Source organism: Tachysurus fulvidraco, chromosome 1 (assembly GCF_022655615.1).
Source record: "Tachysurus fulvidraco isolate hzauxx_2018 chromosome 1, HZAU_PFXX_2.0, whole genome shotgun sequence".
Lineage (NCBI taxonomy): Eukaryota > Metazoa > Chordata > Actinopteri > Siluriformes > Bagridae > Tachysurus > Tachysurus fulvidraco.
Genome location: NC_062518.1, coordinates 52,374,305 through 52,391,276, shown reverse-complemented (window position 1 = coordinate 52,391,276; position 16,972 = coordinate 52,374,305). Strand labels below are relative to the sequence as shown.

Genomic DNA, 16,972 nt, shown 5'->3' with positions numbered 1-16,972 from the left:
ACTCAAGGTGAGAGTTTAACATCAACTCACAGCCTCACACACTTCATTTCATACTAATTCTACACCACTTTAGAGCACAGAAACACAATCTATGTTTCTCTTCAGGATCCAGAGGTCAGGTGACTGTGACTCAGACTCCTTCAGTGCAAACTGTTGCTCCAGGAAACACAGTCACCATCAACTGTAAAACCAGTGTGGCTAGTGGTAGCAACCTACACTGGTACCTGCAGAAACCTGGAGAAGCTCCTAAACTCCTGATCTACGCTGCTACTAGCAGACAGTCAGGGATTCCAGATCGTTTCAGTGGCAGTGGATCTAATACTGACTTCACTCTGACCATCAGAGGAGTCCAGACTGAAGATACAGGAGATTACTACTGTCAGAGTTACCATGAGATCAGTAGTAAATCAGTGTTCACACAGTGTTAGAGCGTCGTACAAAAACCTCGGTCAGTGAGACTGCACAGAGAAACACTGCTGCAGCTGGGAGTGACTGCAGGTGCTGAGGGGGAGGATGTGATACAGCACAATGACACACACTGTGGACCAGAGAAAACACACCACACTAACTCACTAATGCACACACACACACACACACACACACACACACACACACACACACACACACACACACACACACACACACACACACACACACACACACAGACACTAATGCACACAATATTAACATTCATTAAATAAAGACACTGACAATTAATTGAACATGTTTATTATTAATAAACTATTAGATTATGATTTTCTTTATAAAGTTATCAAAGACAAAAAATCAGCAGCACAGTCAACAAGCTGAACATAACAACCACATGTAAAGTTTGACTAATCCCACCAGGTCTTACAGAAAGTGTGATTAATCCCTTGTGCTCCTGATGAATCCCACTTCACTCAGTCTCACAGAACAAACGTTTCCATACAACTTATTTGCAGAACCTTCTGTATGTTGAGTATCAGTGTATTGGCACAAGAACATGTTGCATAGCAAAGTATCAAACTTTCACTTGACTGCTCCGTATGTCCCATTCTACACTAATGTAATTTAACCACACCCACCTCTACCACTAAACTACATCAACATAACTCACATGTAATAAATAGCTTTACTTCTTTTTTCATCAAATTCAGCACAGATAAATACATGTCTAAAGGTTGTGCTGTTTATGACATGATCACTCTGATGATTTGATGATCAAACTTTTCTACAAACACAATCAGAACTGTAACTTGGTAGGAAACAAGGAAGATCTCTGTATTTTCTCTAACCTAAAGACTTTATAACACAAAATAATGCTGCATTTTGAAAGTACTTGTTTTGATGTACCACATTAGCACATGAGCTGCAAAGCTGATTGTGTTTGAAAAGAAGATAGAACAGGGGTTCCTGAGGGGTTCCTGAACTTTATAGGTAATTGACCCCAAATGGCCTTTATGAATGTCATGTGACCCCCAAGACGTTATCATCTACACTTTTTTAATTCATTATTAGATGGGTAAAGTTTAAAGTTACTTTAATTTGTATATTTTTTATTTAAATTATTTACACCAGATCTGCAGATTTATTTTTTATTCAGGGTTCCTGAAATTTATAGCTAATTGTCCCCTTTATGAATTTCTTGTGAAAAAACCCTCACACTGGTTTATCAGTCTAGAGCAGTGAGGCATGTAAAAAGTTTAAAGTTACTTTAATTTGTATATTTTTTTTTTATATTAATTACATGAAATCTGCAACACTTATGCCCTGCACTTGGACTATCTGAAGTATATGAAAAACACTTTCCACTTCATTCAGCATGTATTTCTTAATCTGGGAAAAGGGTGAGCTGACATCTAAAATTCAATCTCTAAAAAACCAGCTTGCAGTTACAGTGTAATGTGGCTTCATCAACAAGATATTACATGGTCATTTCAAAGTTTGGTTGGTCAAACCAAAGGTTTGTTTTTATTTATTTTGATCAGTAGGTCCATAGTTCTTCCTCCTGATCTGAGAATCTTTGCATTGTTTCACTTTGAGAATAACACGTTTCTGCACAAGTTTCCTTACACTGACTATATCTGCAGAAGAAGAACAATTTCAGAGATTAGGTCCCTTGAAAAAAGAGAAAAGAAGGTTAGTCTTGGGATTGTAAAAATTAAGATGTTCAATTGAAGATAATAACTTTTATTTTTGAACGAATGCAGGTGAATGCAAATGCATGAATGCAGACTATAGTTTTAATGTTATATTAGTATAGACTTTATATAGCATGTTTTATGGGGAAAATGTTCTCAGGAGTATTCTTCACAGATTTTGTTAGATGGGCTGGAATTTTTAAGTTACGTTTTCTCAAGTTATCAATTACACATTACTTTATTTCTTTAGGTCAACAAGTTTGCTCCAAGTAATTCAACTTATCCAGGCTAACAGTACAGTGTTGTCTCTTTAGCAGCACAGGTATGCTGACTTAAATATTTACTTGTCCATTTCTGAGCTGTCTGTCCTGGTTAAAGTTCTCAAATCACTTGTCAGCAATCAATTAATTTTTGCTAATGTCACAGTCTGGGTAGGCGGAAGACAGACCCATACGCAGGATAGTTTCAAATGACAGGGGTTTAATAAACAATAAAGACAACACGGTAAAATATGCGGAATAAACAATACAAATGACGACACTTAACAACGGTTAACACGACTAGACGTGACCACACACACAAATGATTCGCCCTCCATCGGCAACGCGACACACTTAAATACAAGAGACAATCAGGGACAGTTGTGGAGACAGGGAGGAACAGACAAAGGCGGGGCAGACACATGACAACAACAATAGCACATGGCCAGAAGTCCGAGCTGATCCATGACAGCTAATAACATCCTGTCTGATTTTTTTATGGTTTCAGAAAACACCGCAGCACAGAAAAATTACTGCAGCTTTAGAAGTACTAAATGATTTAATCAAATCTGTTGACAACAAGCAACACTGAGCAGCCTTGTTCTTTGATCTGTCCAAAGCATCAATACTGTAGATCATACCATCAGCTCATCAGCACTGGACTGTCTAAACATACTATTGCTCTCTCAAACAGAACTCAATGATTACAGTCAGCAGATCTTACCTCCTGTTCACTCAGTGTAACCAAAAGTGTGCCACAGGGCCAAAGGCATCACAGCGTCCTTTAACACACTCTCTGCTTTGTGCCCTATGTACAGCAACTGGAAAAAAGAATTTAATCTGGGACTATATTTTAAAACCAATGTCAGAAAAACAGGCATCTCCATGGACACAAATACAGGGATAACATAAAAAGGGGCATTATTAAGAAAATTAACAAAAACTACAAACAAAAGGCAAAGAATAAAAAAGAAACCAGGAGACATGACATACAAAAAACATCTAGACTCAGCAAGCAACACAAACAAGACAACTGGATATAAATAGAGGAAACAAACAAAGAAACACAAGGAACAGGTGTGCAGAGGTGGGAACAAATTAAGGATCGGGCAGGGCAAACACGTGAGCACAAATACAACCCAAAAACACAAACACAAACAAAGACATAAACAAAGCCTGACAGAATGTCCTCCTGGTGTTCAGGCAGGGAATAGTCCAAGATGTCCATAACAGTGCAAGGAACAGAGCAAGGAACACAGCAAGGCATGTAGGGTGAAGCAAGGAACACAGTGAGACAAGTTGGGGGAGCAAAAGCCGAGCAGAAGGGCTATGCGAAGTCCACAGCCGAGCAGAAGGGCAAAATCCTCTGCTAAATGCTGTTACCAAGCCATCTACCCCACAGGAGCATTAAAATGTCCACAAAAAAGGAAAGGGAAAAAAAAAGAAAAAAAATCAGGCCTGGAACATCCCCGGCATGCAAGAAGTGGGGCTGCGTCTTCCACGAAAATACAGGAAGTGAAGCAGCGACCCCCTCAGAAACAGGTGAGGAGTGATGCCACAGGTCACAGAGGAAACAAAAAAGTAGATTTGGCTGGTGACATCCTCCAAAACATAAACACACTCACATGGCACAAGACATAAACAAAGCCTGACAGAATGTCCCCCTGGTGTTCAGGCAGGGAAAAGTCCAAACCATCCATGACAAACAAGTCCTGCCTTTCTTTTGCTTGTGCTGTATTATTGAGATGTGATATATATGCATGCATCTTTTCAATGTTTACAAGCTTTTACATTTTTTCATAGAGGCACTCACTACCTTTCATAAAAGACCATTGCTCATCATGGTGTGTTGTATTCTCATTTTTGATGCTCTGCCTTGTCCATCCACAGACTAAAACACTGCCATGTCCTCATTTATAAATCTATCCCGTGTCTGATCTACATCTGTAGGAAACATGTGGGTAGCTACAGCCTTCCATCACAAGAATAGTCCTTACTGTCTGTTCCATTGGTGCACACCGAACTGGGAAAAAAGGATTTAAATGTGCTGTTCATGCTGCCTGAAATTTATGGAGCTTATGTTTATATATGATTTTAAAGGGATTTAAAATGGCTTGGCGATAAGGTGTAGATGCTTCATCTGATTCTGTTATGTACTCTTATTGATCCTGGTCTTGTTATACATTTTATTATATTTTAAATTAATTTAATTTTGATGATGTTTTTATGTACAGAAAGTGCAAACTGTCAAACTCTCAGGTCATCAAGGGCTCGGCTTTCCAAAACCATGAAGAAAGTAAAACTCCAGTATGCACAGAAAATTAACAATCACTTCTTTTACACTCAGGACCCCAGACACGTGAGGCAGGGCATACAGGCCGTAAACAGCTACAAAATCACATCACATGTTAAGTAATTTATACTGACATACGTGTCCTTTAGTGACACATGTTTTCGGATTACGTAGGAAACCCTTCCAAAATCCCACTAAGGAATGTGTCCTAGTTTGCACAGGTTATTTTTGAAAACACAAGATCAGCTATCAGAGTTGGTCTTACCTTGAACGCAGGTGTCCTTCGAAGTCCCTCGGTCTTCTAACAAAGGATCCTCTTCAAGCTCTTCTACTTAATCTATTGTTTGAATCTTTAAATGAAGGAGACAGACTTAGACTTTTTTGTCTTTTCAGGGTCCTCACAATGGGAGGCCTTGTTTTTATTAAAAGCAACGTAATACAGATAAATGTGTGTAATATATGTAAAGTAAAATAAAAGAAAATTACAAATAAAATCTCCTTCAAATAATCAAAAAGTATTAGAATAAGTAAAAGTAATTAAAATGCAAAGATACTAACAAACCAAGAAACACTCTCCAAGTGTAAGCTTACGTTCGTTTTATGATGCACTCGCTATTAGCAATTACTGAGTATAACATACTAAGCTTGCCTCTAGGTGAATTCACACCCAGATGACATTTCATGACATTTCCTTATATACACTTTGTTACATTGCTATTGCAACTAGTATTTCGCTGTCGGGTCTGGCCACAATGAGGGTTGAAACACTTCATCTGCAGACTTCACCGTGAATGCTATAATTCTGTGTTAGTTTTAATGTGTTAGGCCGCTCCACCATGCAGCTCTGCACTCCTCGGCTTTCCAGTACATTCAGGGAGTTGAAATTGTGCTGTTGTTTTCAGTAATCAGGGCAGCGCAGGGCAGCATATATTACTTATGGGAGTTACTTCAGAATAATCCTTTTAAACACAAGATCAGCTAATAAAATTGATGAAACACACACACACCACACACACACACACACACACACACACACACACACACACACACAGATTTCATTGATCTTTGCTAGTGCTAGAGATTAAACTTAAACAAGAGGCAGTTTTCTATGCTAAATGGTTAAGTAACAAAGCTCTATATTGGGGCCAATTATTAGCTATATATAGTTTTATAATGCACTATTTAATAATGAAGAGTTCAGTGTTTCATGTAAATCTGAAGTTAAATGTATTTGATGAACACTAGTTTGTAGCCTGTAAAACATCTGAAAGGAAAATCTGGTTCAGATAAATTGAATTTAAACCAAGTATTAACTCACGATCAGGTTAAATTTAATGACTGATTCTGTCAGTGTTAGTGTTAAGTCAGAATGAGGTAGATGGAGAGAGCAGTGAGGTGGAAGTGAGATTTACATGAACAGGACTGAAGAGTTTCATTTCTCCCAGAATAGAGCAGAAAGTTCACCAGATGTTCGACTTCCTTCAGTCAAACTCACTGAAGCACAACACACAGCACTGAATCTACAGCTAATCCCACTCTCTCATCACACTGATCATCACTATTAACTGGAATAAAAGAACAAACAACGTCCAAAACTCAGCTTTATTTCAGCAAAAACTACAGGAAGAGCAACAGGACAGTGAACAGAGTAAAGACAGAAATGTCAGCATTGTGTAGAATTGAAACTCTATTTAGGATGGATGATAAGCAGCTCTATGTTAAACTCTATCTTGGATCCACTAGCCTTCACACTGACTCTTTCTGAACGTGACTGGATGATTGGCGTTGTTATGGGAGACCTTACAGCTGAACTCCTCCCCCTTTTCCCAGAGGTCTTTGCTGAGGGTCAGGGTGCTGCTGCGGCTGTAACGGCCGATCTTCTCTTCTTCAGCGCTGGTCAGAACCCCGTTCTTCACCTCGGAACCGTCCACTGTCCAGCTCACCAGCGCCCCCTGTGGAGAGTAGCCAGACAGCAGGCAGAGCAGCGATGACGATCCTTCACACTGGCTGCAGAGGGGACGGAGGGAGCAGAGACACGGAGGGATCACCACAGGACTAGCTGGAGTGGAGAAGCACACACAAACACACACACACACACACACACACACACACACACACACACACACACACACACACACACACACCACCACACACGAGTTAGAAAGGATTCTGAAATATTTCTGTAACTTTGTGGAACTGACTGATCTTACAGAGTAATAAAGTCTAATAAAGTCTGACTTCATGACTGAGTTTCATTGAGTACTTTATTATTATTGGACCTCAGTTTCAGTGCAGAGACAAAACAAACATGTTCCACACTGTCATTTATCTGGAAAAATCATTTCTCATAACAAGTCTTATTACTTTATAGTTCAAACCTTCAGCATATTTAACTGCAGCAAATCCAAATGGAGCTGATTACAGAAATATTCATTGTTTAACACAAACACACACAGCAGCTTTCATCTGGATTTGACATCAGCACAAAGTCACTATATTTATTAAATGTTTATTATAGAGTAACTGCAGAGTTATTGCATGTTGAATATATAGCAAGTGTGTCATTATTACATATTTAACATCAATTATTGTGTATTTGTTGAATGTTGAAGAACATTTATATGGGATCTGTTCTGATACTGAAATGTTTTCCTCAACACAGCATAATAATACACAATAACATCAATGATGTCATTCTAAACATAAATCATCTAGTTTAAGTTTATTTCTTCATGGAATTAGTAATGAACTAAACTGGTTTAGTTTTAAAAAGAAGAAAACACACTTACTGTTCACAATGAGTTTGGAGCCTCCACCAAAAGTGTACCACAGTGATACATTCTAATGAAACCATCGTACAAAAACCTCCATCACACTCTAGTGCACACGAAAGATCATTACAGACCATTTCATCATGGTGACTGTGTTTCCTAAAGGCGTTTGACAGTGAACCAAATTTTCCAAATAAGGTGAATGCTGTAGCTGTATTAAAAATCAGATGAAAAATCATACGAACAGATCCAGAATTGTATGTAGGTGGATCCACATATATATCTTTATCATACCAAATAAAAACAACATGAAAGTGTGAATAAGAAGAAAAAAGTTATATATATACTGTATAACTTTTTTCTTCTCATATATATATATATATATATATATATATATATATATATATATATATATATATATATATATATATATGACTTGACTTTATAGACAATACAAAATTTTGTCTTCTATTTTGTGAATTTGTTGTTGGATTGACTAAAAGTGAAGTAGGTGTAGTATGAGCAAATGTGTGTATAGTATGAGTAAATGACTTCGAACAAATCACAATTTACACATCAACAGTACAACTTAAAGAACAAAGACACTATAGAAAGTAGTGTACTTGTGATGTTTAATGATATAATAATTACAAAAAAAATAAAAATAATTTTAAAAAAAGTTTATTTCCTTTGCTGATAACACATTAAACGTGTGGGAATGGACAGGTTTCTTTTTTTTCACTATACTGGTTAAAGTCACTAAAATTACCAGTGTCAGCTGGGAATTCCTCTGTGTAATCTACAAAATTTCCTGGTAGGTCTGCTGTAAAAAAAAATGCATGGTGTTCTTTGATTTTCTATATTTTACATTTTGATCATTGACACATTCTGACTCATTGGTACTTTTGTTTATCTGTCAGAAAAATATTCATTCATAGAGCTTTAATAATTATACTGATTAAAGTAACAGATCAAAAGAAAGGGAAAATGCTCATTAATTGTTCAAGAGCACTTAAAATCTTTATTAGAAAATTGGCCAATGCCAAAACAGTGGTACAAGACATATACATGTCTTTTGAAAGGATCTATGCACAGATAGGCAAATGTCTGCTCATTGTCTCTTCTGGATGGATAACACAAGCCATAATCGTCCTGGGGAAAATTAGAAAAAAAAATTAAATACATGAATAAGATCCATTATTGTTTTAGAATTGTATTTGAAACCGAAAGTAAGACAGTACTGTATCTAATCCACTAGGTCATTTAGTATAGCTTAAGCAAAGATCTCAAACTTTGTAAAATTACTATGCAAACAGAATTGTCAAATGTGGTCATTTTTTCTGTGTGTATATGTGGTCAAAAACAACAGGGGTGTGTATATATTCCTGATAAAAGGGGATTTTAGGTACATACATAGGCAGAGACTTTTAAAACCGTTGATACGATGCTGATCTTCTTTGACTCCGAATCTGTCTGAACACTATGGAGCAATGAAATAACATGATTAATTTTTCATTGCAAAGCATTTTATAGATATACACATTTTTATTATATTTTACAAAACAGTGAACACAATTCTTTTATTTTTACACTCTCAACTGAGAAGTTCCAGTTCAGACCCAGAACTTTGTGAAATATTGATGATTTAGACTTGACGTGATCTACACTTGACTGATTTCTTAGAAATGTGAAAGCATTCCAAAAACCGATCTGTATTAAACCATATGAAATAAAAATCATTAAATAATTGAAAAGAGATGAAAGAGAAATGTTTTGAAACAATATAATGGTTGCTAGAAATTAATAGTGGTGTAGAGAGGTAAGACTGTGAGGTTGTTAATGTTTTTGAAAGGTATAGATATGTAATTACATGTATATTGTTAATAAAGGTGGCAGAAGAAGTGAGATGTGAGTCGGAAAGAAGAGGTGACTATAAATGATTTTTGATTGAATGATTTAAACACTGATTGACTGAACCATTGTTTCAGTTCTCAGATCTACCAACTCTTTTGTATTGACTTAGCTACTTACTCATTGACTATTCAATTACAAAAAATAGTGTGCATATGGTGTAATATATCAGATGTAATCAAGGGCAGGTGACACAGTACTGACCTGATTAACAAAAAACCCTATGATTTCCAGCTTCCCCTATAGCCCAGCTCATTTAAAAACCCCATGACTGTATGATTGGGTGAAAACCCATTCTTATTCTCTTGCATACTTATTATTCTTCTTCTAGACCCATGAATGATGTGTCAAATCGACCGGCTCATTGAGGAGAGGTGTGCTATGACTTTTATAAGCGATCCGACCAACGATGTTCGCACAGCGGACGAAAAAGCGGCCAAAAAGTCCCAAAGAAATGAATGGGAAATTCCTAAAATTCCTTTAAGCTCTCACACACGCAGCGTGCGCAGAGCTCAGGCACGGCTTCTCTCTGTGTTCTCCTAGTCAATGTAGATGTAAAGGAGATTCTCAACACATGTAACTATCAATCAGTGATCAGGGATAAGCTACAGCATCAGAAGCCATGCCTGTTCTTTGTTCTCAAGATGCACAGTGTGAATCTTTGAACAGATTCTTGTTCCGATTGTCCAGTCACTGCACTAAGTGCTCTTAATTTACCAGTGTTCTGCGCTTATAGTGTACTGTATGTTAAAACTGCATATTGTTGATCTATTGATATGACTTAACAGTTATCAACTCAAAACCTGTCACCAGTGCATGCAGGAGTCTTTTCCCTTTATTTTTATCCAATTTAATGCTTTATTGTCGAATAATGTATTTTCTTCTAAACACTGTATTGTTAACATTGTGAACTTGAGTACATTGCAGTGTTACCTGTTTTTTGTCAACAATAAAAAAAAAATGAAAAGGTGTTATTGTTTAATTTCTTAAAATCTAAAAAAATCAGTACTGTCACTGCTGCCAGGGTGAGTGTGAAAAAACAGCTGATTATGAATGTGGAACTTTATTTTATTTCAATTCACAAGACACCTGACGTTAATTTAATAAGAAATGAAATGATTAGCAGTAAATTATTAGTCATTATTAATCATTTTAATTTAATAAATTAATCTGTAAATTGAACAGATTTATAAACAGTGTAGTTTTGTCATGTTGAAATGTGCTTTAATCTACTTCTTAATGTGACTTTTTTCTGAAATAAAATTATAATTAGTGAAATAAAGACTGTCTCCGCTGTTTAATGTGTGATGTTGAACTCTAACATAAATGTATTAAGTAACAGAAGAATTGTTCAGTAAAAGTCTGTCTCACAGCCCTGCCCTCTGATTGGTCCACGGTGACAGGATGCAGCACATCAGGGAGTTTCTCCTTCCTAATCCTGCTTCTACTGTGCACTACTGTTGTCAGAACACAGAACCTGCCTCCAAGTGGACATATCGCTGATTGAACCGCACTCTTAGACTTTTAGCCGAATATTAACTATTTAAACTAAACTTAACTGATAACACAATAATTCATACAAATAAAACGATGAGAAGACTCTCCAGACCTGGATGAGAATGAGCAAACTTCTTTATTGCAGCCAATCAGCCAACAATTCAATTGAGCTCAAAAAAAATTTCTAAGTCAAAAGCAATCCAATGAAAACCCCGAGCTAGCATCCCCGTGCAACTCAAAAGTTCGCACACAAAAAAACAAGCAAGCCAGCCCTCTCCCCAGGAAATCTCCTCAATATATACCCTGGCACCTCTAGGTGCCTTCTATACATTCAGGTAATTCCTCCTTATTCCTCCTTTAATTTACATGACCTTTCTAAATTCCCCTTACTTTCCAGAATACACAATAAGACTTCCCCTTATTTCCCAGGAAAACAAATTCTGCCCTTTTAATTTCCTGTTGTTTCCGACCATCTTCTATGGAAGCGTATTGCATTCACTTGAGAAAAAAAAATCTACTGTGTTTTTCTGAATTAACGACTTAATTATCTCAGAATTCTGAGATAATTTTTCATGAATAAAATTTTTTTGCTCTGTTTTTCTGAATTAACGACTTAATTATCTCAAAATTATGAGATACATTTTTCATGAATAAAAAAAAATCTACTCTGTTTTTCTGAATTAACGACTTAATTATCTCAGAATTATGAGATACTTTTTCATGAATAAAAATTTTTTGCTCTGTTTTTCTGAATTAACGACTTAATTATCTCAAAATTATGAGATAATTTTTCATGAATAAAAAAAAATTGCTCTGTTTTTCTGAATTAGAGATCCCTCAAAATCCTGCGAGAAGCTCTCACCTGCACGAAGTAACGTCAGGCCACAGTTGCTGATGCTAATCAGCCTGACCCTCCAACAACAACAGTGCCAGGCCTACATGGGTTCAGTGCAGGTAATAGCTAAGTTATTATAGTTAGGCTACATGTTAATGCCAAATGATGTCAGCTAACTGTTCGCGTTACGACATGTAAAACGAGGTTATAATAGCTGTTTATAAACGTATGTTAACGATAATGTTACGGGGATAGTTTTTACTAACTACGTTAACTTAAGTTACGTACATCAGCTGCAGTTGATAGGCTAACTTATGTAACGTTAAGCTAATATTTACCATTAGTCAGCAAAAGGAACCTTAACTTTTAAGGTCGAGGGGATAATAACGTGTGATTTTTACGAGGAATATTACGTTAACCACTTTTCTTTCAGTTTGTTGGCTAAGATAAGTAAACCACGCTATTTGCTGTAACTTTAGTGCTTAATCTGTAAATCAAGAGGTCCTCGAACACAGCGAGCTCGGCTGCTGTCAGGGGGAGTGAAAAAGTCACGTCAGAAATCCCCAGTGCATGCAGCACGTTCGACGTCGCGACATTACATAACAGTAAACAAACATTCAGAACTTTGCCAGTTTCAAAGCCAGCAGGGATACTATTCCGATTAAGATTTGCACGGACGTTTAGTATAGTGTTCAGCGTGCTACACCAATAATAATGTTGAATATATTCTGACATTGCTTCGGTTTCTTTAGTTGTGCCCTCTCTTTTGGTTTGTCACTATGCATATGTGTCCTGTAATTGTTTTATTTGTTGATATGTTTCTAAACTGTGTACTTGATGCATTTAATAATTTAGTAACAAAGCTAGCTTTTTGAAGCTTTCCGAAACAAGTTATATATTTTTCAGAAACTAGATTGTGCAGTGATCACGGATAAATGAGTACATATAGCCTGTGTCTCAACACTATTGACCTTCTTGAGTCTAGCCTTCTCTACGTTTTGAGTAATGTTACTGTTTAAGATGGGCACATTCAAATGCTTAAGACAGTTGTCTTAGTGATAAGAAGTGATAGGAAAAGGCCTATAGTTGCCTACCTATACAGCTGATGCATGAAACATCAATTTTTAGCAAGGTTATCACACTCTTGGCCAAAATACATTTTTGAGATATTTAAAGCAATTATACTTTTGAGGTTACAGTCCTAAATCGGTTTATATTTATGGTGCAACACATATTTACATTAATGCTGCCTTTTTCTGACATTTGTTCAGGGCCAGCTATGGCTACGTCTTCAAATACCCCTCTCCCACAAGATGATGGTCTGTGGATGTTTCTTCAGAGCCGAGGGATTCCTGAGAAAAATATTCAGAAAATGCAGCAAGATCTTGTAGGTGACCGCACATTCATTCCTGCGATATATTAATTTTAATTGTTTTACATTTTACTGAATCTGCAGATTATACAAGTAATCATAACCCTATTACATTTAGTGCCAGTGCTTCTGATTTCTTTTTTATGCCAAGCACACCTGTCTCTCCCAACAATGTTTTCATTTCTTCCCTATTCTAGTCCTGTAAAATAAGGTTTATAGGTATCTTTAGGAGTCAATTCACACTATATTTTGGTCTCTACCCTACATAAACAAGTAACAGTAGTTGTGCAGTAGCATCACCATTATACATTCAGGCAAAGTGCTGACTTGTATGTTTGAAATTATAAATAAATGCACAAAATAAATATCGTGCCCTTACAATTACTGCTGTCCATTATGTTGTGATTTGATATTGTTTTAAAAGGATGGAGTAATGTTTAGATGCCAGCACAGGCCTTGGTTGGGAGCTGAAGTATGGAATCAATATGGAATAGCAATATTATGGAGAACATAAAAGCAGTAATATAAGGGAGACACAGCATTTGTGGATGGGCGAATTCTGTGTGTGTTCCAGAGGTGAACAACATCCTGCTTCTGTCAATGTGCTTTTCTTGTAATTGAGGCAAATAGTTATGTAATTAAAGAGGAATACATGAAAGTCATCAGTCCCCTGACTAACTTTGATGTCAAGGATTTTCACTGTTAATACACTTTATTTTCAGCATCATTATGTCACTCAAACTTCATTGTTATGGTTACAAGCATTTTTTAGACAGCTGTTTTTGTGTTAAATTACTTAATATTTTAGCTCCTTTTTATTCCCATGCGAAAAGAGAAACAAGCAAGTGAAGAAAAATAGAAATAAATTGCTGATTTGTAGCTACTGCTAAGAAATTAATTTTCACTCATATGGAAAAATAGCCATCTCTTAGATTTAAGATAACCAATATATCTTACTGTATTGTTTTGTTTTTATTACAGATTGACAGCTCGGTAGTTGGAGAAATAGATGATGCCACTATGACTGCTTACATTCCAGCATATGGTGATAGGATTGCTACAAGGCGTTTCTGTATGGAAAAACAGAGAAAGGGTGGTGATGATCTAAAAAGACAGTCCTTATTTGAAAAACTTAGAAGAAAGTTGGGCACATTGACAAGCAATAAAGACACAGATCAAGATTTTGAGGAGGAGCTTTCTATGCAGCCAACAAAGATACATCTGAGAAATAACAAAAGGGCCGTGAAGATGACAAGGAAAATAGAACTAGGATGGATACACGACAAGAAACAAGTGAGAAAACGCAATGGTGGAGGAACCAGAGTTCTTGATATTTCCAAGAAAGCCACAAAAACAGAGATTCTATCACAAGCTAAAAAGCTATTTTTCCCCAATGAGAAATCGAGAAAGGGAAAGTGGGAAGAGTTCAGTCACAACATTGTTGACTTTCAGGAAGCATACCTTGATGAGGGTGTTAGTGTGGGAGAGCTCTATGAGACACATAAATTGGGGATTTTAAGATTTTACTTGTTCACAGAGCACCAGACAAATGAAGATGAAGTGTTCACAGAGATGACAGAATTAACTGATGAACAGACAGATGCAGCGAGGCTAAATGAGCGACAGAAAAACACAACAGAAGATAATGAGCAGCTGACACAAAAAACACATGACAGTGAACAGCAGACACATACTGTAGAAGATGTTGTCTCTACTGCTGTAGAGATTGTTGATCTTACATCTTTGTGTGATACATCAGAGGTCATTTTTGGCCCTTTGCAAGGTGGACCATTTTTAGAAGATCTTGATGACACAATCTTACATGAGCCTATAGAAGAGGCACAGATAAACATCAACGCCTACAGCTCAACTCCTGTCCATTCTGACACAGTGCCTGCTGGCCCCTTAAGTCCTACTTATGAACCTTTGCATGTGACGGTGAAACTCCACAGAGTCAATCTCTTGGAGGAACTGATTACTCAATTCAAGGATGAAGTGATTATGTCCTACTCTGTGAAATACAGCTTCATTCATGAAATGGGGGCAGATGCTGATGGCGTGTCCAGGGATGTATATGCTGCCTTCTGGACAGAGTTTTTAGACTGTGCAGCAGAGGGTGCAGATGTGAGAGTACCATCACTATCCCCAAAATGGCAAGAAGAAGAATGGAAATCTGTTGGTAGGATAATGGTCAAGGGATTAAAGGAACATGGATATTTTCCTTCTCGGCTGGCTCAAGCCTTTACAGCAGCAATCACATTTGGTGAACACACTGTCTCACCTGATTTATTGTTTGACTCACTAATGTTGTATCTTAGTCAGTCTGAGCGCGATCTCTTGTCCACTGCTTTGCAAGACACCCTTGATGGTGATGATAAAGATGAGCTTCTTGATCTTATGGATCGCATGGGAGTAAGAACAGTACCAACACAAGAGAACTTGAAAGCTGTGCTTCTCCAAGTGGCCCACAAGCAAATAATCCAGCAACCAAAATATGCACTGGATAACATTGCAGCAGTCGCAGGACCAACTCTCAGGGAGTTCTTCCCCAGTGTGCTGGATATGCAGAAGATGTATGAGAATCTTAAACCATCAACCCGGAAGGTTTTAAAGTTGATCACGGCCTCTCCAGCTACTCCAGCAGAGAACCAAAGTTTGCAATTTTTACATCAGTACATCAGGGGATTGGATGAGATAGGCCTCCGGAAGATGTTGAGATTCATGACAGGGTCTGATGTCATCTGCGTTAAAGACATTCAAGTCATATTCACCCCTTTGGAAGGTTTATCAAGGCGGCCTATTGCACATACTTGTGGCCCAACTTTAGAGCTGCCATCAACTTACAACAGCTATCCTGACCTCCGAGCTGAAATGGAGGCTATACTGTCTAGCAACTTCTATGCAATGGACATTGCATAGAAGTGTCTCACTCACTCACATGTACACACTCTTCCCTTTTGCCCAGGTATACAGTAGCCTTATCAGTGCCATCTGTTTACCTTTAGATAGTGTGTGAATGTAAGACAGAGCACATAGGGGAAGTAATTGCATTATGAGTGCAGGGTGATTTATTTTTTATTTTGTTTTTCAGTTTCAGTTTTATACAAAATGTCATTACCAAACTTACTGTGGAAACAAGTTTACTGGCTGATGAGCATTTTGTTGATGGACTCCGAATATATCCAGCCCATAGAAACATTTACACATGATAACAAGATTCAATAATCAGTTTGATTTATTGATAATGATACAGGACCATTTAAATGCCATTTATGTTGCATTGTTTGCAGTGGGCCCAAAGTTTGTCAAATCACATTTGGTCATGCTGAATAGTTCCACTTCAGTTCAACGTTTTGCAACGTTTCATATGCAGTTGTTGTTGTTACCAGACTTAAACTGTCTGTAGAAACATATTGAGTGGCTGAACATTTTGTTAGTATACTTTAAGGTCCATTTAACCAAAAAAACAATTATAAGCCTTTTACACAATGTATGTTAGAAATGCATGTGGATACATTTTCATTTTTATTTAGATACATGTACCAATATTTTAAATGTTTTAAAACTTTTATATAAGCCATCATTTCTGTTAGCAGTTTAGGAGCATACTTTTTGGGACAATTTAACAATTTAAAAGACCCTGGGGTAATGTCAGCTCATGTTAATTCTAAATTTTGCCAGTGTTTGGAAATCTGTTCTAACATACAGCACTGTACATTAGAAGGTGTTCTGCTTTTTACAAATAAAAAGCACAGGTTTCTCTCTTGTTTTCAAACAAATCGGGTCTTTACTGCAGATAACACACACAAATTTTGTCTACACAATAGAATTACCGAGTTTTGACAACTGCACTGCAGTTCCTGCATTCACCAGTACTCTTTAGACAACATATTTAAACAGTCATCTCTAC

The 16,972-nt window shown here is 37.0% G+C and overlaps 1 protein-coding gene, 2 long non-coding RNA genes and 2 gene segments (V, D, J or C); 2 read left to right on the top strand and 3 right to left on the bottom strand.

Annotated features, from left to right (window-relative positions):
- LOC113655548 overlaps positions 1-16,972 on the top strand; it is a 163,044-nt gene that overhangs the window by 12,147 nt on the left and 133,925 nt on the right.
- The window catches only part of LOC125141311, a 163,138-nt gene that overhangs the window by 13,623 nt on the left and 132,543 nt on the right, over positions 1-16,972 (bottom strand).
- LOC113655633 lies at positions 6,265-7,551 on the bottom strand. The gene is made up of 2 exons (XR_003443763.2): positions 7,466-7,551; positions 6,265-6,735 (listed from the first exon to the last, which is right to left on the bottom strand). It is a non-coding gene; the product is annotated as an uncharacterized LOC113655633 (long non-coding RNA).
- On the bottom strand, positions 8,446-9,768 carry LOC125141461. The gene is made up of 2 exons (XR_007140841.1): positions 8,861-9,768; positions 8,446-8,599 (listed from the first exon to the last, which is right to left on the bottom strand). It is a non-coding gene; the product is annotated as an uncharacterized LOC125141461 (long non-coding RNA).
- LOC125141203 lies at positions 11,589-16,824 on the top strand. The gene is made up of 3 exons (XM_047813556.1): positions 11,589-11,809; positions 12,962-13,077; positions 14,044-16,824. The coding sequence occupies exons 2-3, from the start codon at positions 12,970-12,972 to the stop codon at positions 15,979-15,981; spliced, it is 2,046 nt and encodes a 681-aa protein (XP_047669512.1). The 5' UTR covers positions 11,589-11,809; positions 12,962-12,969; the 3' UTR covers positions 15,982-16,824.